Source organism: Sylvia atricapilla, chromosome 1, assembly GCF_009819655.1.
Source record: "Sylvia atricapilla isolate bSylAtr1 chromosome 1, bSylAtr1.pri, whole genome shotgun sequence".
NCBI lineage: Eukaryota > Metazoa > Chordata > Aves > Passeriformes > Sylviidae > Sylvia > Sylvia atricapilla.
In genome coordinates, this window is record NC_089140.1 from 8,954,454 (window position 1) to 8,980,858 (window position 26,405).

At 39.3% G+C, this 26,405-nt stretch overlaps 1 protein-coding gene across 1 annotated transcript in view; it reads right to left on the reverse strand.

Annotated features, from left to right (window-relative positions):
- PTPRN2 (protein tyrosine phosphatase receptor type N2) overlaps window positions 1-26,405 on the reverse strand; it is a 629,378-nt gene that overhangs the window by 56,445 nt on the left and 546,528 nt on the right. The window contains exons 14-15 of the mRNA XM_066314564.1: window positions 24,429-24,623; window positions 1,280-1,427 (exon numbers count right to left, since the gene is read on the reverse strand). Of these exons, the coding sequence (XP_066170661.1) occupies window positions 1,280-1,427; window positions 24,429-24,623 (343 nt within the window). The remainder of the gene's footprint in view (window positions 1-1,279; window positions 1,428-24,428; window positions 24,624-26,405) is intronic.

Consider the following 26,405-nt stretch of genomic DNA (forward strand, 5'->3'; position numbering starts at 1 on the left):
TCAGTTGAGTGCTGGGGTTTTTTCAGGATGTAAAAGGGCACAGAAGGCTTGCACTACTTTAACTTCCATGGTGACTTCTTTAGAACTTCTCAACAAGCTCAAAACACAAGGAAATCAGCAAACTGCTGCTGTTGCCCCAGCAGGCTTTTGACCAGCACCATATCCACTCAGGAGAATGAATACTGCCAAGTTGCTATAATCCTCTCCTGAGTAGAAAAGTATTGCAGAACGAGCACAAACAACGTAAATAAAAGAGACAAACCCTGCTGAAGCAAATATGCAGGGACTGATGGGCTCAGTTAAATTATCATGTCCTTCCAAAGAACCTTTACTCTAAATCTGGCTATGACATTTACTCAAGTTGTTACCTGTCCCCATAGAAATTTCCCCATTTCTAAAGGAGGAATACTCAAGACTTTCTTAAGGAAAATTATTGGTTTCAGGGCACTTTAAAAATTAAACCAGCTATATATGTTTGTCAAGCTATCCAGCTGGATTGTGGGCACACTGATTGAGAGCATTTTGGTTGCTGTGGACTGTGCATATATTCTCAGATTCATTTTTGTTTCACTGGTTGCTTAATGATATGTATGTCCATACACTACCAATGTAATCTATGAGATATATATATGTTTGCAAAGGAAAAATATGCTACTTTTATTTCAAGCTCAAAAGGTGGCTGCTTGCAGGGAAGAGCAGATTCTAGGAATATAAACATCGGTTCCTTTTTTTGATCATTATTTTGTATTGTTGCATGTTTAGGAAGCCTTGCAGAGAGAAACCAGTCTGCAAACTCACCCACTGAAGTCTAAGGAGCTTCTTCAGTTCAGCTGAGGATCTGCTAAACAGATCACCTAGCTCTGCCTATAGACTCTGGTATTACTGCTGGATGGACAAGAGACCAACTTGTCCTGGTCAGAAGAAGAAGACATTTCTATCCAAGAGCTACAGATGCCACTCTATACAGACAGCATATTCCAGCACTGAAAATCACTCTGACTATGGAATTTTGTGAGACAGCACAGCTGCAGCAGCAGTGTTATGTGGCACAGTTGTGCATTTTTGTAACATATATGTGACTTACAGGGAGATAAACAGGGTCTGATATGACAACAGGACATGCACCAAGCCCACAGTTTTAGCCACAGCTTTCCAGTACACACACAAACCACTCCACACCGTTTACCTGCCTTCAGCAGCTTTCACCCCACTCTGCAAAGGATATTGGGGAACGTATGGAGAAGTTTAAATGCCATGATGCAAAGGGAAGTGTACATACATGGTACTACAGCCCGAGAGCGGTTCTTCTGGACATTCTCCTCCTGCTGAGCCACGGTGCTGTCGTTGGGCTCAGCCTGGTAAGCACACAGAGCTTCCCACTCCTTCTCCAGGCGATTCTTGTTTTTCAGGTGATCCTCCATGTAGGACTGGAATTAAAGGAATACTGCATTAAGCATTGACTTAACTAGGCTGGAAGCTAAGCTAAAAGGATGTTTCTCAAAGCATGGGAATCCTGAGCTTGGGGGAAAAAAGAAACTCAGTTTTAGGGTTCATTTATTTATTTAACTTCAAGCTTATTCGTGCTATAAAAAATGAGAATTATAAAATGTACCAGTGCTAACACAGAGAAAATGCATGAAACATCAAGTCCCTGAGCTTTATGAGGAAATTATTTCTTCTTCAGTACCTAGAAAATATAAGCCCAAATGTCTCTTTCATCAGGCAATGGAAAAGAAACAAAGTTCTATTGACAAAAATTCCTATAAACAAAAACTTCTGTCAAAACAAAGGATTTTTCAACTAAAGTTCAAGCACATACACACGTCACAACAGTGATAGAAATGTTGAAAAGAATTAAAAAATTGCCAGGCTGAACTGTCATGGCTCAAGCACTGGGTCATCAGAAACTCAACCTGCAGATGAACTGGCACACAAAGAGCCTTGAACTGAGAAAGGGTTGTTAATTATTATTAATATATGTTGTTAAAGATTGTACATTGCATTCAGTTAACAGTATTGGGAGAAGCATTACCAAAGAAAACTGACTGTGGCAGGAATAATGGGCCATCAAAAGTATATTGGTGCTGGTGTTAAGATTTTGCAGATCTCCCAAGGCTAGAGCCCCTGTCCAGCAGTGGACAGGAATTCAGTTCCAAAGATTTGAGAAAAGTGACCCAAGACTCTTTTCCTTCACCCCATGGATAAGAAAATAATCCAAGTATGTGAGTATATAAGGGTAGGAGAGCAGAAAGGAAGAAGGGTGGGGAAACCCAGAAATCTTCCCCACTCTTTAATATGAAAATTAAGAAAGTGATCACCTGGTACGTTAAGCCTACTTATATATGACCTTGCTGAGCTTTGCCATCTTCTCCTACAACAAGCATGAGAACCATCTCACATTACACTCCATTCACATCTGTAAATTAAAATCCATACTGCCTTTACTAGCCAGGTTGAAATTAACATTCCTAAACAGATTTAAAAATGACAGACTGTTTAGTAGAGAGGCTCAGGGCTGGGGTCAATAGCAGAGCTTCTGGCCCAAACATCAGTCACAGTGGTTATTTCTGGAACATTCACTAATACAGCCAATCTGTACCAAACCTTGTTTACAAAAAGCTCCCAGAAAGGGTTCACTTAATGTATAAATTAATGTAATGTATAAAAAGCACTGTAATTGCCTAGAAAACCTTTTCCATAGACAATCCCTGTGATGTTGAATTGTTCTTCCCAAATGTGCTTTAAAGAAGAGCTCTCACGCCCTCTCAACAGGTTTAACAGAAGGTGCAAAAAGCTTGCAGCTTGTCCTCCGCCAAACAGGAGCTCTGCAAAGCTGCTGTGCCACTGTGCTTCCCACCTGGCTGGCAGGGCAGGATACAGCTCCCTCTTGCAGCTTGAACAGTTTTTTGATGACAAAAGAGCCCCTGACACAGCTTTGTTTGGTGCAGGGTTTGTCGGGCGCCTGCGTCTTTACACAAGGTTTGTAAATCAAACCTGGGTCTGAAAAACCAATTCAAGAAGCCACGCTTCCAGAACGGATGTCTTCAAGGACACAGAAAGATACTGCATTTAGAAGAAAGGTTTCTAAAGGAGATAAAAAATAGTGGTGGCCTAGATACAATCAAAACACCTACTGTGTGATTGCTTCTCTTCTATAATGAAGGAAAAAGCATTGCAGTGGACAGAGCTGTGACCCGACAGACGTGGAGCTGGGAGAGTGGCATGGCCATGCCATGTGTCAGGGTGTGGGTCAGGGAACATCTTCCCAGCATTAACTTGCAAGTTAACAGGAGGAAACCATACTCTAATAGTTTCTTTGTCCTTGTCAAAAGGCTGTTGCTACGGGGGAAAGGAGGCAGCCTAAAGATCCTGTTCTTTTCTCCTAGTAAATCTGTGCCTGGATATGTGTACTGAAATCACAGGAAAAAAAATTATAATCCCTCCAGAGCAGGAGGAATTTTTATGAGGCAAAGGGAAAAAATAGCAAAATCTTACAATAACACAGAGCCAAGACTTCTGGCTTCAGAGCAGCTGTTGAGCATTGCAGCAGAGATCAGGCAGTCAAGGATCAGCCTGTAGCATCTTCCCATTTTAAACCAGTTTTATAATGTGATTCATTTTGACATGCCCATCCACCAGCGTCCCACAGACTTCAGGGACGTTTTATGCAGATATACAGATGTGCCAACATTGAATCTCTCCAAAATACTGGTAGGTCCACAAAGCTGTAGGAAAAGGGCCATGAACATTTGGTTCCTAAGGCAGGACTGAATGTTGTAAGGAGTCTTCTGTTGATTCCAACTTGTCTCTTTGATGATTTCAAGGATTGTATTTTAAAAAGAAATTTAATTTCCTTTTAAAATCATCAAATCTGACACAGTTACGGTAAAGTTTACAGTTAAGTTTATGTGAACTTTTAAATAATACTCTTTAGAAGTTTTTACTTTTACCTTAATTTTTAGGCAATCTTGAGTGTAAAGAGACATGAATTTTCAAATGAGAGCACACTTAAATCTTTACTTTAACTAACCATTTTTTGTGTGGTTCCAATTCCTGCACTACATGAATCAGATTCACAGGGCACTTCCTCACCGACCTGGAAGACACGTTTGACTATTTGAATGGACCCATGGAAGGCTCTGCCCCATGTGAACATCTGCTTTACACACATTTTTAAAAGCTGCTGAGAAAGAAGCTTGCTTTAAAACATTCAGGAGCCAGACAATTCCCTCAGAGTTAAGTAATCTTTCATTTACAGTCCTTCAGAGCCCCTTTGCTCATCCCCACTTTGCTAAACAGAAGCTTAGTGATTTTGAAACACTCTCTTGGGAGCTGCTGGATGTACATTAAATTGAGTGGAACTTCTGATATTTTAGAGATTGTATGTCTACTCAAATCCATTCCTTAATTAGGATGTTTTGATGAGACATTCTGCAGTGTTTGCCTGGTACAAAAGGAATTCATTACCAACATGTCAAACATGCACATGATTGTCCTTGTCCCAGAGCAGCAGGTAAAATAAATAGAGGTTGTCACCACTGTTATTGCAGTACTCCTCAAGCCTGCTGAAAAAAGCAGAGGTTTAGCCTCACCAATATGTGCACAACAAGGCAAGTCCTGTAATCCCAAGTACATGCTATTATTTAAACAAACACCATCTGCTTGCACAGGTCTTCTGATGCACCTTAAATTCCATTAACCTTAATTTTCCTTCCACAGGGCCTCACCTGAGAGGACAATTGGTCGCCCAGTCCATACTTTCTCTTGTTTAGACAGAGGAGATACTCTTGCTACCAAACATGCTGTGGGATAAGGAGGATGTGCTGATGTTATGCAGACAGACTGGATGTATTATAAAATCTATTATTACTGTGTGAGACATGCCACTTTTAAGGCAAAAGGGGAGCTTTCAGCCAGAGGATGAAAAGCTGTCCCAGGGACAATGAATAGGCTAAAGAGATGCTGGCACACATTAAGACAGATTCCATGTGCCTGAACACAGGGGCAAACTCAGAGGACAGTGGCCTGGCTTGGCTTTGGTAGAACATGGCTCTGCTAGAGCTTCCTGTGAGCTCAGCTGATGTTATAATAGGGGGTCAAACTACTTTGGTTTTCTTCATTTTTTCTTCACTCTTTTATCAAGAGGGGTGTCCAATGCATCCTCTGTGACTAAATAAGGTTAAAAATATAACCATTAAATTCTAATTGACTGGTCAATCTTTAAATCATAGAATCACAGAATCATTTAGGTTGGAAAAGTCTCTCAGATCATCGAGTCCAACTGGTAATCCAGCACTGCCAAGCCCACCACTAAGCCATGTTCCTCTGTACCACATCTGTCTTTTAAATAGCTCCAGAGATGGTGGTGACTCCACCACTGCCCTGAGCAGCCTGTTTCAGAGCTTGACAGCCCTTTTGGTGAAGAAATTTTCCCTAATATCCAATCTAAACCTCCCCTGGCACAACTTGAGGCCATTTCCTCTTCTCCTATCACTTGTTACTTGGGTGAAGAGACACTATGGTTTGCATCTTTCCAGGTATTTGCTTTAAAAATGCCTATTTTATTAGCTGATGTTCAGTTGCTACAATTATTTTTGACACAATACTTCCAACATGGTACTTGAGTAGAAACGCTTTTCATGACTGAGGATGCATCTTTCAGTGAAAACATGTGCAGCTCTCAAATTGACAGACCCTGACAGGTCTAATCGAATTTCAAATGTCAGCTGAAGACGTGGATGCGAAATGATCTTAATCCTTGTGAATGGTGACCTCTCAAACCCACACTGTTCACCCAACAGTGTGGGAGCCACTGCTTTCAAACTGCTGCTGCATTTTCCAGAGATGCAGAGGGCCAGGCAGTGATGTCGTGCTTCCCAGGGCTCCTCAGAAAGAACGTGTAGAGAAGAAAATTTGTCTTAGCTGTTATATGGCAAATGGTGCAGTACAAGACTATACTTGAAAAAATTTCTTTTGTATTCTTGTCAGTTGATTTAAATAATGGAGGTTTTTGTCTTTGTCACTTGCTAACTCATGGGTTGCCCAGGATACCCCAGAATTCTTGCTACTCTGAACTTTTTTGTGTTCTTTAGTACACATTGCATTGACTACATGTAAGAAGAATACTTTTCTGCCTAAATCCAATTTGCTTTCAACACCACATATGGTCTTCTCCTTCCATTTTCTGGCTTAATACCTTATCATTAGTGGCTTCACAGTAAATTTCTCTGTTCCCACTCATATTACTCATAGTGCTATAGAATTCAGAGACAGAAGTAGCCTATCTGATTACTTGCTTCCAGGTCTTCAAAGAATGTAATTTCTTGTACTTCACTAGAATCTTTCTAACATTTGGCTGCTCTGTATCTAAACCAGAAGCCTAAAGCACAGTTCATTACTACCTGGGACTCTAACTATTCTGAACTACACATTGTATACCTGGAAATACACAAGTATTTTCAATGAGGAACACCAGTTCTCATTTGAGATTTTTTTTTCATACGGATGTCAACAATATTGCTTTTCTGTTTCAAACTTAATTTGCTACTCATTTTCACCAAGTCATTTATTTCAACTTTAGTCCCCTTGCTCAGAATATTGTGTTCTCCATAATTTTTGCATATACATATTCCAGTGTCTTCACAGATCATGAATTAAGGGATCTATGCAAATTATAGATATGTCTTCTGGTGACTCTTTTCTTCAAAGATAATTTATCTCTTGTATGTGTTTTCAGGTTTAACATTTTCAAACTTTTGAATTACTCCTCTGTCATCATGCCTGTGAAGAACTTTAGACTGTGATGAAAGCCATTGCCACTTCCACTCATTTCCACATCATTATTTAAAAAAGTAACAGACAACTGGATCTAAGAGCAATTCCTATACTCTGCCAGACACTCCTAGACAGCTTTCGATCATTACTTTTTGTATATCAACCTTTTGCCTCATTTCAATCCACGTAATTGTCCTCTAAAAACTGGCATTAATTTTTCAATTAACTATTCATGAGACAGTGTCACGACTTTATTAAAATCTGTATGTATTACATCAGTTGTTTTCACTTCATCTACTGGTTTTGTCGTTTTGCTTAAATAAAAAGCAACCAGGCAAGATTTGCTCGTTATAAAATTATGCATACTCTTGCTCATTGTTCAGCTGTCCAATGGAAAGTGTGAAGGAGATTAGCAAACACACAAAAGAAAGACTCCAGCCTTCCCCATCCTCTTAAATGACACCCTTACATTTATTTCCCTTTTATGTCCTTGAAAAATCTATCTCTAGATAATCAGCATCACCTTTTTTAATATGTACTTCATTATCCTCTAGGGCTGGAGTCTGGACTCAAGGAATAGCAACATAAAGGTTCATTTCTCTTCCCTTTTCCTGTTCCCACTCCTCTTTTACAAAATTATTACTTTATTCTTCTATTTTGGTGCACCCAAACTGTCTAGAGCTCATCAAATAAAGCTCCCTGAGATCGGAGTCACTATTACAACTCTGAGCCATATTCAGATCCTGCAGAGCACCACAATGTTTTTTCCACCCTTTTTAAGCATTTCTCACTTCCCAGCATGGTTTCATAGTGACACTGAAGTTTTGCTTGCAGGAGATCAGTCTTTCTCCCTGAGCTGCCCTGGTGTCCTTGCACAGACAAAAGGTTGAGAGAGCTCATCATATGTTTCCATGAAGAAACTTCCAGTGGTGCTGAAACATGGGAGCAGATCCAAACCAAGCCCATGCTTCCCTGCTTTTCTTCCCAGCAAAGCACAACTTAAATAAATAGAAGAGGCACTATCTCAACCAATTTCAGTCTTTCCATCAACTAGCATGTTAAGAAAATAATGTTTTTCCAACAGTTAGTTGTTCCATGGAAGTCTCACAGTGGTTTCTGGTGCTCCAATCCAACCAACCCCCAATTCTGCAGAGCCTGTAACTGGTACCCAGACCAGCTCCATCTCTGAAGCATCAATCCATAAATGTTAGAAACACCAGCTTCAATCCTCAATATCAAGTTTTCAATAGTAACTGCAAAGAAGTGAGATTTTATTGGGCTAGTTATATCTGGCTTATATAGACATATAAAATGAAAAATTCTGATGTGGCAGCTTATTGTCAGTATCTCACCAAACTTGTATCTGGAAGAAATCTCAGTAAATTACAATCTGGCCATGAAGTCTCACATGCTTCCAATCCTAGGGAGTGTTCTGTCTCTGCTGCTTTACTGGAACCAGGATTCAGTCACCTGATTAGTCAGTCATTTCAGGCTGAAAGCTCCTTTCTCTTTTCTAACTTGTCCTTCTAACTATGATCCCAAATTTCCTGCTTAAAGTAATCACAAATGAAAAAAATATGGGAAATAAAAACTTGGGAATTTGTATTTTCTCTTTTCAAAAGACACTGAGAAATTATTTTTCCTCCTCTGTTTGCAGCCATATTACTACCATGATGTGTTTTGATCTAATAGTTCTCATATTTCTCAGAACATGATTACACCAGTGAACAAAATAGTTTTGAAGCTTTTCAGTTATGTACTGAAAAATACTATAGAGCTCTACTTGTAATTTGGCATGAAACACCACTAATATCATACATAATATGGTAGGTGATGAAGGAAAACTTAAAAAAAGAGCCAGAGGGAGGCAATTCACTGACAAAGCAACTATTCAGTGTGGTTGAGAATAATATCCCTAGATTGCTTCAAATAGGTTGCATTATTCGGAAATAATTTCACTTCCATGGTGATACCAGCCAACAATAAAAATGACATTCCATAGTTTCAGTTTCATATTTTTAGATGTAAAGCTCATTGTAGACACCTAAGCATGCTCACAGAAGAGCAGTTGTGCTTTCAGCATGCCATCTCAAATAATGTTCAATTCTTGCCCCTGGTTTCCTAGAGAAGAATCACCTTTGCACAAGCACTGTAAGGCATCTACCAGACTGGACCAGTGTGCAGCTTTGGCAAGGATGTCTGTAATTCACAAGTATATTAGATGGCAACTTATGTTCTGTTTGCCTAAATGAATTGATTGATGCAGTGTACATCACCATCTCCCCCTCTCTCAACGCTCTGATAATAGAGTTTTGTAACTTGTAAAAGGATTACTTCAATCCAATCAGCAGGTGCTGGGATCAGTGTGTGTCACACAAACACTTACTAATCCCTTTTCTTACAGCTCCCAGCTGCCAAAGGGGTTCAGTGAAATCCCAGTGAAATGCATGGATACAACCTGGTCTGGACTGACACAGGTCGTCATCTCTGGAGGAAATCTTGGAAAATACAAGTGATGCTAAGCATTGCTTCAACTGGAATGGTGGAGGCAGGTATACTTCTAAAAAGAAATGCAGCTAAGAAGTTAGACATTAAAAAATTGGAATGCTTAATTATTAAATATTTACTCTACCTGTCTCTCTAAATATAGCAGAAGATAAAGAAATTCACTCTACAAGGAATCCCTTCTTAAGGTATATCAGCTACTTAATGGTGTCATCTAGGTCTTAAAATACAACCACCCTCATCTCCTCCTCCTTACCCCCTTTCTTGAAATCTAAATTATGCCTATGAAGTTTCACCCCTGCAATTACTTTGCTTTAAATAAACCTCAACAAAAAAGAGAAGATGATTGCCATAAAAGGAATATAATTTGCTCCCTTACAATCCCTGTATTTCTATAGCTCCTTCTTGTCCAACTGTCTGAAAGTGCTCACATTAGTTCTGCAGGGGAGGCAAGTATCACTGCTGCTTCACAGATGGGAAATGAAAGGGAAGTAACATTAAAATTAATTCCCTAGGGTCACAGAATATACTCCTAAAACACTGATTTTTGCAGGAATATTCTTGACATCTGTTTCTCATCCCATGATCATATTTATAGATATGGCTAAAAGTCAGGACACCTTAATGAATCCATATCTGACAACATTTTTGTAATTACAAGTATACCAAATGTTTTGACTGTGATGGAGTTAGTACCGATTTTGGGTTGGGGATTTTGATAAGAAATACATGGTTTAAGTGTCTAGTGAGTAGATAAATTTATGCACTTGCTGAATGCTGTTTATACAAAGACATGCCAAGGTAAATAATATATATGCAAAAAGATTAACTATCCAGAAGCAGTTTCCAAAATTTCTGTAGTTATAGCAGATTTCACTACCAAAATCTTAAATAATAAATAGTCTTCACAAAAAGGAACAATATTACTTCAAAAAATTAAGGTCTAAACCTCTTAGCCAAATATTGCTATTTCACAGCATGGGATATGTTGTGACATTGCTTAAAACCAAAAATAAATCCAAAACAAGAAAAAACTCAGCCCAAGCCTGCCCATTAAAGACAGCTCTGCAGTACAGGAACTGGCGCCAAGGAGAGTGTCAGCTGAATTCATCAACTGAGACATTTTGGGAAGCATTTCTGGTAGCTTTGTTAAAATGTAAAAGCACAAGCATGTACAAACTAGCTGTAAAACTGAACAAAAATATACAAATCAAGTCCTTTGACTCTTTGTGATAAATATTGACACCCAACACCATTCTCACAGAAAACTGCTATTTAGTTCTTACACATTAAATCAATTTTTCAGATGATCCCTTCTCACTTCATTTTTTTTACTAATGTTTTAACACCATACCACAATCCAAGACATATTTGTGATTCATTTATACGTCTGTTGTATGTCTGAAATGAAAACTTTAAAAAGATATTACTGCACACTAATTACCTGGCTGAAAACACAAAACCAAATTCCCTGGCTTCTTCTCGTAGCCTTGCTAACTCAATTAAGCATCTAAATTTGGGTTCCCTGTTGGGTACTGTATTTTCAAATTAAAATTTTAATGAATGACAGTCTGTGTTTCTTTTCAGAGCACTTGTGTAGTCATCTTCCTTTACTATATATATACAAATTACTGAGAGATAAATAAAGAATTTTGAAAATGTCATGTTTAAAAATAATCCTCTCTTCAAGCATGGTCAAGTTCTACAGAGATAATGAGACCAGTAAAAGCCAGGCAACCACGACCAAATGACACAGAACATGATGTGATTTATAGATAGTCTGGAAAAATATCACTGTCTTAGACACTGGCCATCTTGAGGGCAGAAAGGAAAATATTACTTTTACAGACATAAAACTCCTGCTAAAGCAAAGGGATAAGTACTAACTTACTGCTACTTTTAAACTTGTGAATAAAAGTCAAAAAAGTGTTTCTCCAGGAAAAAATAATTGACAAAGGAAAACCATTCTACTTTTCAGTGTGGGTTTGGGGGTTTTTTTTGGGTGGTGAGGCAAAGTAAGATATCGAGCTGATAGAGTTTGTGCCTAAACATACACAGAGGTTGTAGAAAATTGAGAACATGCAACATGAAATTCAAAAATTCTTGCAATTCATGCTATACCCACAGCCTGGAGGCAGGCTGTGCATACAAGCACAAGTGACCATTAGGTTACCTGGGAGAAAAATAAGGGAAAGAACAGACTGGATAATCAGCCTTTTCCTTAGAATCTCCCATAGCAGAGAACGGACACCTCAAACTCCACAAACATCTTCAACAATTACATCCTTTCACTCAGGACCATTTTGGAACCATGTCCACTCCCTGGAAGTTCCATGTTTGCACACAGAGAAGCAACACAATCAGTGAACTGCCAGTCCCATGGATGCACATTAAACTCAGTGCAATAGTAAAATCAAAGAGCTTGACTATAAAAGACAGATCAGAAAGCAGGTTGAATGAAATACTGATTTTTTATGGTTTGACTTGATATTGGAGGTCTCTTCCAACCTAAATGACTTTATGATTTTATGACAGTAAGAAATGAAGAAACTTTTTTCACAGAAGCTTAGATGACTGTGGGAGAAGACAATTCTGCCCTACCTCTTCCATGTCACACTCACAGCCATTGTGAAACAACATGCAGGAGAAGAATAAGCAATGCTGGCTGTGAGAAAGATGCAGCTGGCATCTACCCAGCTCCCAAATCTGGAGGAAGTGTCCCATTTTTCAGGTAACCTTTTATCTGTACACCATGGGATTTTCAACTGATGCTGGCCTAGCTCAGTGATTCTCAAATATTCTTCTCATGAAAGCATTCAAAAGGGATTGTGAAGTGATGGCAGAAAGGCTTTAGAAGTGCACAAGCTGAATCCTGCCTACTCCTGGGACTCTTGGGTTTCCATGGAAGCCAGTAAAGGATAACACTTTAAAGAAGTTTGAGGAACGCTGGTCTAATCCACAGATGAAAATATTTGAAGTGACTGAGGGCAAAATAAGAACAAGGAAAAAACAATGTGAAAGAGGACTGAAGAAGAAGCCAAGAACAGACTGGAGAGGTCAACAAAGAAGTGAAATGATGAAAGAAGACACTATACTGCAAAGGAAGTCAGAAAAACAAAAACCAGAACACAGCTAAATGCAATGGGAAGAAGCAAATTTTGGTCATAGCTGATAACTCTCAACCTTTCCTTGCATGCTGTTTCTTTTCCTTGGAACCCTTCCCTTCAACTGCTGAACAAGGAGAATACATTGAGGGAGTGACAGTAGTAGTTTTGAGTAGACAGTAAAAGTACAGCTGACTGTTAAACAGAAAGAAAAAGGGCAAAATTTGGTGCATGTGCATGATTGCTAAGGATTTAGCAGATTTGGCACATATTTTTGAAGAAAACCGTTTTCAATTCAGAAGAGACTCAAAGAATGTGTAGAAGGCATCCTTTTCCATCACAGTTATTTACTATAGACTGCACATCTTCAGTTTGGTTTTCACAAGCTTTTTCAATATGTAGTTAATATCTTTCAGTCAGCTCTCCAAAGATGGAATATTTTGCTCTTAGATAATGAGCTGAAAACTAAACTTGCAGAATGAAATCTGACAAACCCACGTCCAGAATTCCTTTATACTTTCATGTCTTAAAAAAGAGTGATGAGCAACAAAAAAGGGCAGAAATATTATCCTTCAATCCAACCCTTTTTCTCTTAAAGTCAATATGATGAGTTGTGAGAGCACAGCACTGGGACACCAGGGAATTGGGGTCTACTCCTGGCTCTGCTTTCAGTCTTAAGGTTTGTCTTGGTCAAGATGCTTCCCTGTCTGTGCCTGAGTTTCCTGGACTAAAAAGACAGGATAATGACATTGACCGTTAAAAAGAGCTTTGAATCTATTAATCAAAAGTAGTATAAAAGCATTGGCTTATTATTATTTTGGTTACTGAAGGGAGCTGAAAGGATCCTGGTGACTGTAATCAAAATATTTTTATCAGCCCCCAGAATTCGAGTTTCTCAAAATTCAGTTATGAGGACATGCTTTTGGTAAGTCAAAGACTGGTGGATACCCTCAGACACCACAAAGTTTTCTTGACTACAACAGAGCTTCAAATGAAACAAAAGCCATTAGTGGGCTTCCAGAAGAAATAGTGTATTAAGCATCATTAGTGTATTTACTACAGCAATTAGACACTACCATGATGTTTTCAATCAAACTGGTCCAGTACAATCAAAGACACCAAAAGGTGAAAGGAGGCAATGAAGAAAGCACTTTTCTCAGGCAGGTATTACACACACACACACGAGAAGCAGCAGGACAACCCTCTGCTGTGAGCCAGCACTGCCCTGGGCATCTTGCTGTGGTTAATAAACCAAACCCCTCCAGGTGCCTTCCCCAGCAGCAGACAAAGCAGTAGATAAATGGCTGCATTAGAAATAATCCTGCATTTAGAAAAGCTTTGGGTTTGGATTCTGCATCAGCTCCATCCTTGAAAAGTTCCATCTTTTAAGTGCACCCCAGCCAACCACACTGGCATGGTGACTGTCTCTTACTGCCATGGTCTACACAGTTTGTTATGATTCTTACAGGTTAAGCACCCTTGATGCCTCTGACCTAACACATAATTATAATAAACACAAAACATGATTTTATGATGACAGTGCTTCTCTGGGTACTGTTACTGCATGCTATTTACCAACTGCTATGTTTAAGCTAAAACTCCTTTGGTATTGTCTGATGAATGAAGTGAACATTTCAGGACACTTCCTGCTGCAATGGTACTCCCTCTGCAAGACTGTTCCAAGGAACACTGTAGGACTACAGGTAAAAGGTTAGTTCTGTAACCTGCAGTTTTTGGGGTGATCCTAGTGAAGTCCCACATGCTCCACACAGAGGTAAAGCTTGGAGCAGGTACATGAGGGTTTGTTGTGCTGATGGTACTTCTATACGCAGTCTATCTATTCATGCAAATAATGTCTTAAAGCATTTAAATGATCTCTATCTATTCTACTGGTAAAATTTGTCACTCTCAAAGACACGTGGCGTCTTCTCCATTAGCTTTTTTCTGTAATGTGACACAGGCAGATTAACAGGGTTCTTTAACATACATCTCCTCCAGTACTGATGTGGTTGAGACCACTGCAAATTAAATTTTATAAATTATCACTGCTGTACTTTTCACCATTAATGTCACTATATATTTGCAATTTCTTCATCCCAAGGAGCACAAACAGCCTTGTCAGCTTCATTTCTACACTGCTGAAAGAGATGAAAGTTGCAAATATCACAAGGAAAAGTTTTAAAATTTAAAATGCTAAATGGTTTTTCATTATCACAGAGAAGTTGTATATATTATATACAACAATCTGCTCCCAAATATTTATCTATACCTGTAGAGGATACCATTGCTGTTCATGGTATTTGTACACAAGTAAGCATGTAGGTCTAAAGCACCCACCACTGAACAGTCATCTCAAGGCACATGATACTAAAAAAAATATACAAACCCTGAAAATATACCAGTATTTAAACGTATAAAAAGGCCTAAATAAACATGAAGTAACACTGTGTCATAAATATATCACCAAGATCTAGGGCCTGATTCTGACTGGGCTCCCACCTGCTAATCACTCGTCTGCAGACACAGCCGTGGGTGCAATTTCAGCTCTCAGATTTTCCTGCTGCAGCTTTTTTTCCCCTTGTTATCTCAGTAGACATCTTCACTTTGCTGAGATGGATATTGAACTACCATCCTGCTACACATTCTAGGAATATGCACACAGCAAGCAGCTCGGCATCAGCTCACACATGAGCAGCCTTAGCTCCCATAAAATATTCATTCATTTAAAAAATATTTGCACCCTGCTGTCAAACTTAGACAAATTCATACTGAGCCTCAGAAAATAGCTGTTTTAATGGTAAATGATGTTCCAGAAACCTCTTTCAGGCTAAACACTCTCGTCAAAATTATTTTAATAAGAAAGATTAACAATTTCAACATTAGCTGCTAATCCCCTTTCATTTGAAACTGTGCTGATAAAATTCTTTGCTTGTCATTCAAATAGTAAGTAATAATTATAGATTTGGGGCCTCCATCTCTTGCTTCATTAATAGTAAATTGCATGGAAGTCTGAAGCATAAAGTCAGCTTTGATACATCTCAAAATGCAATTTCCATAGCTTTCCTTAGCTATGTACAATTAATTACAGAGTTAATAAGGGGAATATGTTAATGAAAGGGAAATTATTCACTCAGACCACCTGGTCTTATCAAATTTCTTTAATATGTTTCCTTCTTTCTGTGAATTTGCATGACAGCAAGAACACAAATCATGGCGTGCATTGCTAGTGCTTTAGTGTTTTTATTTGCAACCAGCTAAAGTCCAGTTAAATTAAATACAGAAAGAATGAAAGAAGTAGTCAGTGGTAAATAACTGACTGCATTTGTTTTCTCAAGTTCAGTACCTTTATAATTTTAAAATAAAATCGCTTAAACAGCTTTACAATTACCAGACTCTCTTCAATGGTGAAGGACAAATACAATGCATCCAAAAAGGAGACATTGTCATCTTCTATTTTCTTTAAACACATGTGCTGCATGTGCACATATTTAATAAAAGATGTACAGAAATGTGCTTCAATCCACTGCAGTCTGACAGCTACTAGAGCTCAGTTGCTATGTGCAGTAGGGTTTTTGGATGTTCAGGGGAATATTTTAGTTGGTTCAAACAGCCCAGTCAGAAGGTGGCAAACCTTCACATAAATCATCTTAAAAATAACGCAGTTGTGATACATAGTCAAAGAAATACTTTTTAAAGATGGGTCAAATCCAGAAACCAACCACCTTCAACAAAGCCTGACGGATTTACTACTGACCAGACAGAGGACAAAAACATTTTTAGGACCTGGACACCAGCCCTCATAATCATTCCAGAAAGAAAAAAAGCCAGAGAATAATTCCTAGAGCAATGGCAGGTTGTGTCTGGAGGAGGTGATGCTTGTGAGCAGTTTATCACCCCTCCCTTCTATTCTTAGCTCAATGCAAAGGTCCAACATACAGCCAGCAACAAGAGGCAACTCATAATTCTCCCTTGCTATGAATAGGTTTTTCTTGGCCAGCTTGGCAACCTAAAGCAGCATTAGCTCATGAGTTTAGGAGAGGAGGATAAGGGAGACATGACAGCATTGAGGGAGATCTGCCAACTAGAAAAAAAGTAAGATATTACTCTGGTCTGAAACAAAAGGACAGTTATATAAAGGAGACAAACTCTGTAGAATTATGTCTTTTATAAAGGCATACTGGTTAAGGTAGGGATGTAATATTTGAGGGTGGAATACTTTACCTGGTTTTGACCAAGAAGTAAGACAGCCCTCTTTTATTGAACAGCAAATACTATGTCATCCACTTCCAAGCAAACTTCACAGATTATTTTAATGTTTATCTCCTTATTTAAAAATGTTTCCACAGCTGCGTCGTGGGTGCATATGCAAAATTTGATCATCACAGGAGCATTTTGTCTGTGTCCTACACATCAAATTTTCCAAATACCACCCAAATTCTGTTACCTTACTCAGAAAACACTGCCAAATTATGGTCTAATCCCAGAAGGAGTTGCAGAAAGCAAAGTATAAGTTTTTTTTAATCTTGCCCTGAAGAGGAGCATAACCAAACTTTGTTGAATCAGTGGAGGGACTGAACTGTCTTCATTACAAATAACCAGGCCATGTCCAGTAACTTTGGCTGGCATAGCCCACACAAAGAGAAAGAGCTCTGATACTGATGGGAGTTCTCCTGGGCATCCTAAAGTGCAACTGGCACAGCAGTGCAAAAACACAGTGCCAATACTGTGTCTCTTTGGAAGTATCATGAAGCAAGTCCTGGGTTCACCCTAAACTCTTACACATTTTGAGAAACTCTGAAGCTGTAGTCCCATTTACCACATGTCATTTGATCTTAGCAGAGTACCATGTCTAGCAACCCATGTGAGTCATTTCTTTTACCCACAGTGAGTCAAAACTCACCACTTTCTCACATCTGAACTCTGCCACCAGCTCAGAAATACTCTGTAACATATATTATCATCTTGGGTCCCCTGCCTGAGAAGTCTTCCTGAATGGCTCTCTTTCTAGTATCCTTCTAAACAAGCATTTCCACCTCTTAGATCCAAAATATGATTAACTGCTGTATCTGCTACAATGAATTATCAAGGATTTAATGCATAATGTTAGCATGCACAATAGGAAAAATCCAGCAAGAGCACTTCATCACTGAGGATGTATTTGGAGCCAAGAGACAAGATATCCCAGATAAATGTTCACCTCCAGGAGGCTCCACAGTTCATGAGACTCTGAGAAGCCGCTGAGTATCCAACAACATTCCTTGCCTTCAACCTGAAGTATCAGAACTCACGTATTTTTCATGACATCCCCATCTATTGCTACTTGCTACAGCTGATACTTGTCTTGCCTTGACATTACCTGGATGTCCTATAGAAATGCAGGAAAACTGGGTGAAACAGAAAAAAGTCCAGATAGCCAACAAGATTTGTTTCAGACATGAAAACGATCCTTTGTTTTTTACTTGGTGCATATAGTTGCAAAACCTAGTTTTGTGCCACACATTTCTCCCAATGTAACACTTTTAAAATTAGTATTCTAGAATATTAAGAGAAATGTTTTCTCTGTCTTTCTACTAAAAGCCTTAGGGAGTGATGTAAGTTGGATAAAAGTGTTCAACCAAAGCAGCTTAAACAAAGCTGGAATAAACACTTTACAGTCAAATGACACAGCAAGACGTAGCCACAGAAATCTGGTGAGTTATTTCTAATCAGGAATACATTAGGGGAAAACAACTGGCGTGGAAAAATTTAGGGAAAAAAGATTTTGGAATCAGTTTCATACTATGTTCCAAAGGAATGTTTTTCTTGATTTAATACTGACTCTGCAATTGTCATTATTTCCTAAGGCCCATTCGACAAAACTAATATAGAAAATGAGGGGCAACTTACTATGAAACAAATAAAACTGGAAGAATCAAAGGGTAACGTGTTCATGAATATTTTTTCTGAGTTTTATTGATGTAATCTATGTAGTACATACATCCATTTATTAGATTTATGGCTCTATTAGTAGAGCTGTTTCCATATGCCACGAGGTTTTTTTCACTTTTCTTCGCAGCTTTTCTTTGCTCTTGTATCTCAAGTCCCAGCTTTAAGCAAACATAGGCAAATGTTTCAAAACAACTTAAACATTTAGGGAGGGAAAAAAAGATGTAAAATGAAGGGATAAACAATATTTCATCAGCAGAAGATCTTTCAGGAGGCAGTCAGCTCTGCTTGTCCCTAAAAGCAAGACAACTCAGGGAGAGATGGGTAAAGATTTTCCCATCCACAGTGTTTATGTCTTTTTTGGGATATTGGCTATCCTGTCACTGAGTAATGCAATACACAACAGCCCTTTCCCTTGTGACTCCTCCTGTCCAACTGTTCATGATGAAATGGCCTTTAGGGCCAAAGCTTTCTTGGGACTTAATTTTGTGAGACTTCTACAATTATTTATACTGGCACAGCTGAAAGATAAGTTGGGGTTTAGATCCACTTAGCACATGTGCAAGGAGTTTATGCTTTTAGCTAAACTTTGCCACTGACTTTTTTCCCTTCCCATGTGAGGGAGGATTTTTTTTCTTCATTTTCTCAGTCACAAGCTTTTTTTAAACAGGGTGTTTATACTCTTGAGATGCATGAAGAGGTATTAATGCTGATAGAAGGAGAGGGAAAAGGAAAAAAAAACTATTAGAACGCATTTAATAATCAAACAAATGACTGTGACAAAGACCTTGTTTTCCATACCTGCACTCCTCACCTTTGTCCCTGCCAGCATTAATCACCTCTGCAGCATCTGTGTCCCCAGGCAGTGCACTGCACTCATGCCCTGTGTGATGCTTCGCTCAGGAGATATTCAGTGTGTATATGGATTAAGGTCAAGGTGGAAAGTACACCTGCTTCTAGCTCAGTGCTATTTGTCCTTACATGCTGGAGCTTTTATCTTCATTTAGAGAAATGCCTTTTGCTCCCAATTTTATTGCAGCTTTAGGGATAAAAAGAAGGAATTCCAGCAAGATGTAGTACAGGATCTAGCAAATACTTTTTCTTGTTGCAATGTGTCTTCAGTCACTCAGTTCTACACTTTTCCATATTAAGTTAAAAAAAAAAAATCTATAGCTGCAACCCCATAGAGCTCATTTAAAAAAGAATTCACTTCAAAAAATGAGAGTGAGGGGGGAAATTGCTAAGAAACTGTCAAGAAGTTACTATTCAGAGAGTACAGGATACCAAAATTATCAAAAAAAACCCAGGTTCAATATTGGAAACTATTCCCTCCTCGTTACCCTCCCCAGTCCTACAGCAATCCTGCCAGTGATTCAGCATCAAAACTAAAATGGATGTAAAATCCAGCAGCTGGGGTTTGCCCATTTTAGCAGCACCAGGCCCCCACCCCACGTCCCCATCTAATGTTGTGTCACCTTTTGGGACACAATCTGTCCCAGGACTTTGACAGAAAGTTCTCATATGAAGCCAACCTTCACTCCTCTGTGGTAAATGTCCTGGTTTTTACAGGCATATTGCCAAAGACAAGGGGATTAAGCAGACTTATATCTCCTAGATAAAAGGCCATAGATTCCAGACTCTAGTTCATCTGTTCCCATCACCTCATTCAACCCAAGTATGAAACTTTATTCTCCTTCTGAAAAGTACATCACCACAAACAATCAGGTATTATTATCATTTCCAATACATAAAGCAGTTTCATGCCCTCTGGGAGAAGACTCCTCAGACTTCAGCTACAAAAAATACTGAAAAAGACCTTTTGTAAATTCACTTTATGAATTTCTAATTTATGTATAATGTTCCAAATTTTGCACATCTGTCTTTACAAGGAAAAAAAAACCCGCAAAACACAGAAAATCCTGCAAAACACAGAAAATCACTTCTGCTTCTTCAAATTCCCTCTCTTATATGGTATTCAGATAACAACCTCCTAATGTTCTCATCAAAAGCATACATTCCCTTCTTGCAGTACTGTTCTCAATTTAACACCGCATAAAAATATTGTAATTATTTTAACCAAAAAAGCATGTTAATACATGAAGGAGGTGTAGGATCCAATCCACCTTGGTGCTGAACTTGTGCTAGAGCACAAATACAAGAGTCTCCTTCATGCAAGCTGCAAACATCAACTGGATTGTGCAGGCACAAAGGAGGAATCTCAAGACAAATCCACTCTGCCTCGTTCTCTGGAGGCCTTCACAGCCACCCACTCACTTCATCAACCAGAGAGGGAATTTATGGACTCCAGTCAATATCAACACTTCATTAAGTGCCTAAAATATAGAAGCCCAAGTTAGGGAGACTAAATCTCTCCCGATCACTTTTAAAACCCCTCTGGTTTTCTTGCTGGACTGCAAACTGCAAACAAAGGGAATTGTTGCCCTTTATTAGAACTTCTCTTGTCAGCTGCAATATAGACATTCACGTGAGAATAAAGTGGGTGGAAATTCAAGTTCCTATTCTTTCCCTTGTTGTGACCTTCCAAATGATGTTTTCCTGCAAAACCAGTGGTGATCAAAACGAGGGCACACGTCCTGAGTCGCTGCTCATGCTGAAACCAGCCAGTGAGTGCCACAGACATGACTGCATTAAACATGCTCCTCTGATTACACTTTCCAAAGTGCTTGGGTTTTTCAGAAAGACAGAATCAAAATGTGCCATATGCGCCACCCTCCTGTTAGAAATGTGATGAAAAAGACAGTGAAAAGGAAAAAAAAAAAAAAAAAAAAAAAGAAAAAAGAAAGCTCTGAATGTTGTTATCGCTGTCCTTCTGGGCCTCCTGAGCCCTCCCTGCTTCCTCCTGCCAACAGCTCAAACCACCTCACAGTGCTGTCAGCAGTGCACAGGCATTGCCTTCGCTGCACAGGGAAGTGGCAGAAATGCAGGATTTTTCCCTTTGAAGGCTGGTTTTGGTCTCCAGTAAGTGAGGAGACTGCTCCACAGGCTGTGGGAGATTCCTGGTTTCTGCACACCTCGAGCACTATAAACAATGGGCTAACACTAAACCCTAAGCTGAGGTGACTTAGATATGACTGCAGCTATGACTGACAGCATTTTCCAGCAAATTGAACATCTTCACAAATATTTCTGACCAATGCCAGCTCTGAAAAAGATCCAGTGGAGTCGTTCAGCAGCCACACACTTCTAAGCTATTTTCATTAAAGTTTTATTCTGTTTATGAATCAAAATAAATTATTTCCTGCTGCAACTTTACACAGTAATCCATTGTTTTATTTTCTTTAGGGAGATCCTGGTCCCTAGGAGCAGGATGAGCAATAAGGACCGAGGAGCCTTAGCTCAGCTAACTACCCCTTCACTGCACACTGTGGAGCTCAAAAACACATTACAGACCTGTAAGTGTATTTACCCTGCAAAGCAGAGGGTATTTGCCATTCTTACTAGGCCCCTTGCTAATACTTCTCATTGCTGTTTTGGGCACTGAGACATTTTTCAGAGAAAATGTTTACAAAATTTAAAAGGTAAGAGGATTGTGGCAGAGGGAAATGAGAGGAACTGAAAAATGTCTTGTATTGAATGGTGTAAAAGTTGCCAAGTTTCTCCTCACTCTCCCCCACTTGTATCTGCAGGGCAAAGGGAGGAAGACTTCACCTTTGGCGAGCTGCTTCTGTTGCTGAGGTCCAACAAGCCACAGCATCCCCCGAAGGAGAGAAATTCAGGTAAATAAGGTATTACACAGATGTGCATTTATTTTTGAGCAGGACATAAACTGGGTCAGCTCTCTGGTTTCACTGTGACCCACAGTGACACAAAACATGATCAAGCCCAATCCTCTGCTTCTGCGCTGCAGCTGGGAGATGCTGATCCTCCCATGTAAAGCTAACCCAGCTTCGCCTCCGGCAAATCTTGTATTTATGGTTTAACTGCTTCTGTAAGTAAACATCCCACTGCCTGCCTGACCCTCCTATTAGGCTTGCCCTGATAGCAAAGCTAAATGCATCCTTTCCATGCTAACACGTGTTTTCTTCATAACTGTATCATCTGAGTCCATTAAGAACAATTTTTTTCCCCATCCTGTATGCCACGGCACATAAGCAGACTCCCCTGAATCACTGATTTGTGTTTGTTCAGGTTAGACTTAACAAATTAACTGTTTTTCCTCTCTCTGGGTGGCTTGCACTCTCAAAACACTACAGCATTTCTTTACCCTTCTTTGAACCCTCACCATCTAAGATACAACACCTGCTGTTAGATAGTTAACACATGTATGAGTTCATCCAGGGTTAAAGAGGATTGACTGAATTATGGACACTGAACACTGAAACAGTGATCTTGACCAATCTATTTTTTAAAGCTTATTTATTGCCATATGAAGATAATTCTTTCTTGCAATTTTGCAGAAACTTGCAGAGCCAGAATAAGTGGTTCCCATATGCAACTTTGTCTCCTTACAGCATGACTTTGAGACAATTTTTCTGTTTCCCAATAATATCACTGAAAACAATTTTTCTCAATTTGAAGTAGTTGAAACTGTTTGCAAACATTAAATGCATATTTCTATCTACACAGGAATTTTTGCTTTTATTTCCATACAAATATCGCCTCAGAACTTTTTGAACCTTGCCTCAGAATTTGTACTTATTTTGAGGTTGGACAACTAGAAATGTTTGGGGTTCCCCATCCTCCCCCCATCAGCCCCCAAGTATTTTACTTAACTTTACTTAACTTTTTTGAATTTTAATTATGGTTAGACAAAAGTGGAACAGTCAAAACTGTATCAACTGGTTTTCTGTCATGGGAACAACCCTTCCAAACTGCACTTGTCTACCAGATATTAACGTAATAATTAATTACTTTTGGGGGGAGGGATGGCAGAGATGTGTTTACTTGGGATGATATACTCTGAGGAAGCATCGGGTTTAAAATCCTACCTGCTTTTGCTCAGTTTTATAGCTGACTTGATCAAGGCTGAAAGGGGTCAGTAACTTGACTAAGGTTAAACCAGATTTTTGGGTTTTGCCTACCTTCATTCCTTGCTCTGTTATGTGAGGCTGACTTGTAAGAACTTGAAAAATACCTCAGAAGATAGTACTTTCAAATATAAGTCCAGAAAAAGAAAGAAGTTTAAAATTATGACCCAAAAGTATGACATGATGGAGAGAAGTTCCCAAAAGCATGGCAAATTATCAACATTACTTACTTTAGGTAAAAGCTGAAGTCAAATGCATAAAACAAAATAACACAACTTTTGGTCAAGTTCTTCACCATCACCTAACTTCTACTTAGCTAATGTCAATGCACTCTAGAGAGACAGTAAATATTTAAAGAAAGATGAAAATAAGGTACAAAAAATAGAGGATTACTCTACAACTCTCCCAGCAGGACAGAAACAAGCTCCACCAGTCTCAACCACTGGACTCTGACTCTTACACACAAAAAACTCTTCATGTGTCCATCTCCTACACTGTTACTGGTCCCAAGCTGTTCTTGGAAGTAACCCAAGATTTTCAACATAGACTTCATCAACAGAATATATTTGGATAATTTCAAACATGAGAATGCAGCTTGGAATGAATTCATCCAAGGGAAAAAAAGATAAAAAATCCAGGCAAGGCTCAAAATTCAGATCCCTTTTCTTTTCTAAGGGTGACAGAAACAAATTGTTCCATATCACTAATCCTCTGTTGCCTTCTCAGCTCAGATACCTCCACACATTGGAGACACATGAGAAAAAGCAGTGAGCTGATCAGAAACTTGGCAGCTTTCTTCACTTGTCCAAGCTGAGGTAAACATAAATAAATAGGACAAGAAGACAGCATGGGCCTTTTTTCTTAAAAGCAAGCATGCAAACAATTCATGTGTCCGAGATAAAAGAACGTTCCCAAGAGAAGAAAAACAAAGACATAATGAAAAAGAAATGGAAATAAAAATGCCTTCAGTTTTAATTATATGAAATTAAGATTACCAGTGAAGCTCAGGAATATTTTCCACCTGTGAAAAGACATCTCCCCATCCTTTAAAGCCATCTCCTCCCAAAAGCGGAGCGGGTGCCCAAAACTCCGTGTCGCGGTTCCTCGCGCCGTGGAGGCAGCAGCTCCTTACCAGGATCATGTGACCGGTGGAGATGTCCATGTTGGACTGGGCTGGCTCCTCACACCAGGACGAGGTGCTGCTCCGGGCCGAGGGGCTGGGGATGGGCCCATCGCTGAACTGCGAGGAAACGCTGTTTATCCGGGAGGAGTGCAGCGGCTCCGGGCGGTCAGAGGTTTTCACTGCCATGCGCTGGCGGCATAGCTCCTACAGGGAGAGAGGGAGAGGAGGAAACCACCTCCGGTTAACAGTAATTGCAGGGTACAGCCTACTACAGACATATGATTTACAATATGTTTCCAGGGCTGGAAGTGTTTTCCCCCTCGCTGCAGTAATTTTTGGGCGGCTGTCTGTTCTGTTAAGCACAGCTACAAAGGGATGCTCAATGAAATTACTACACGATGACTACCCTAATCTTCCAAAAGTGCAATTATGACTGCACGCGCATCCTCATGTAGATAACCAAAAACTGTATTTTGGAGCTTGACTCCTCTAACAGATGTATTTTATTTTTTTCCTCCCCCTAATATCCCCCCACATTCTGCAAAGCCACTTTTGAACCACACAACCTCCTGAAATTAATGGGGTTGCACAGGAGTAATTGAGAGCACTGCTTGGCCCTGGATATGCAAACTCAGCAAGCTCAAGGCAGCTGAATTGATGTGCTCTCCAGTGTAAATCCTAGTTGATAGATGCCTCATTTCTCTTCATTAAAATAGCAAACTCGCAACACTTCCTCCCTGATGTGGGGCAGAGAGGATGAAGAATGACATTAACGAAGAATAAAAGCAGAAATCTGTCATTGTATTGTTTAAGCAGCTTTGGCGAAGAAAGAAAATTCAAGCTATCACATACACTAATGCAAGTCATGTTGAAACACCAAAATAGATAGCACTGGGAATACGTGTTTTCAGTTGCTCTCATGCATAGAATTTGTGCAAATATACAGAATTCTGGTTAGGTAACAGAAAATCTTGCTGGTAAAACCAACTCTTGACAGCACAAAATTCTGATTCTAACAGGATGAGCAGACCCACAGTTACACTGTCATCTGTAATGCTGTTAGAATCAGCTATGGCAGTGAGATCACAGACATTGTAATAAAATTAATTTTTTTTAACATATGACTATTGTCCATGAGAGGTCCTTGGCTGCCTGTGCCATGCAGTGAGACTGGTGAGTCTATAGGATGTGGCCATACTGCTCACACAGTGTGGGTACACATTTGTCACAGATTACTCATTCTGCACAGACGAGTAAAGAGCACAATCTCTTGCCTCAGGCTAACAAAATAATACAGGCTGAAAAATTCATACCATTGGAATGCCATGGCTTCTGTTTTTTTATTCATTGATAATTTAGTTGCAGCCCAAGTGCCATCAGTAGGATGATCTGAAAACCATTATTTATCAACTGCAATAAAATCTTCTTTTCAGACTGGAGTTCAAAATATTACTTAAGACTATGTTTGGGCCTTTTTTTAACCTTGCAAACTTTAGGACACTGAAGGGGGATCCTAATCCATGCAGCAGCAAGCATTCAAACAAACTCCCTGAAACCACCGTATTGAGTCCTCCTCTAGTTACCACATGACAATGATTAAAGTTCCCTTCTAATATTATTTTCTCCCAAAAGTTTTGTCTTACTTGCCATTAGAAATGCTTATGTGGACTTTTACTATTTGATGGTGTTTAATACAGCATGTGTATGTATATACATATAAATAAATGTGTGCATCTACAAATTAAGATACAGTGAGATGAAATTCCTGTAGTTTATAAACAGGATATATTTCCCTGTCTAATACAAAAATGCAGTCAACAGAAGCTTGGGAAGCAGAGATTACTACACGGTGTCAGTTTCTGGAATAAATGTATAGAAGACTGTTCCAAGTGAAACGGCTACCTGACTCCATCACTACATTTTAGTATATTTATTAATTTTGTCTAGGCCCTGAAAGAGGTTTTCTAGTTTTTACCAGAGGTAGTG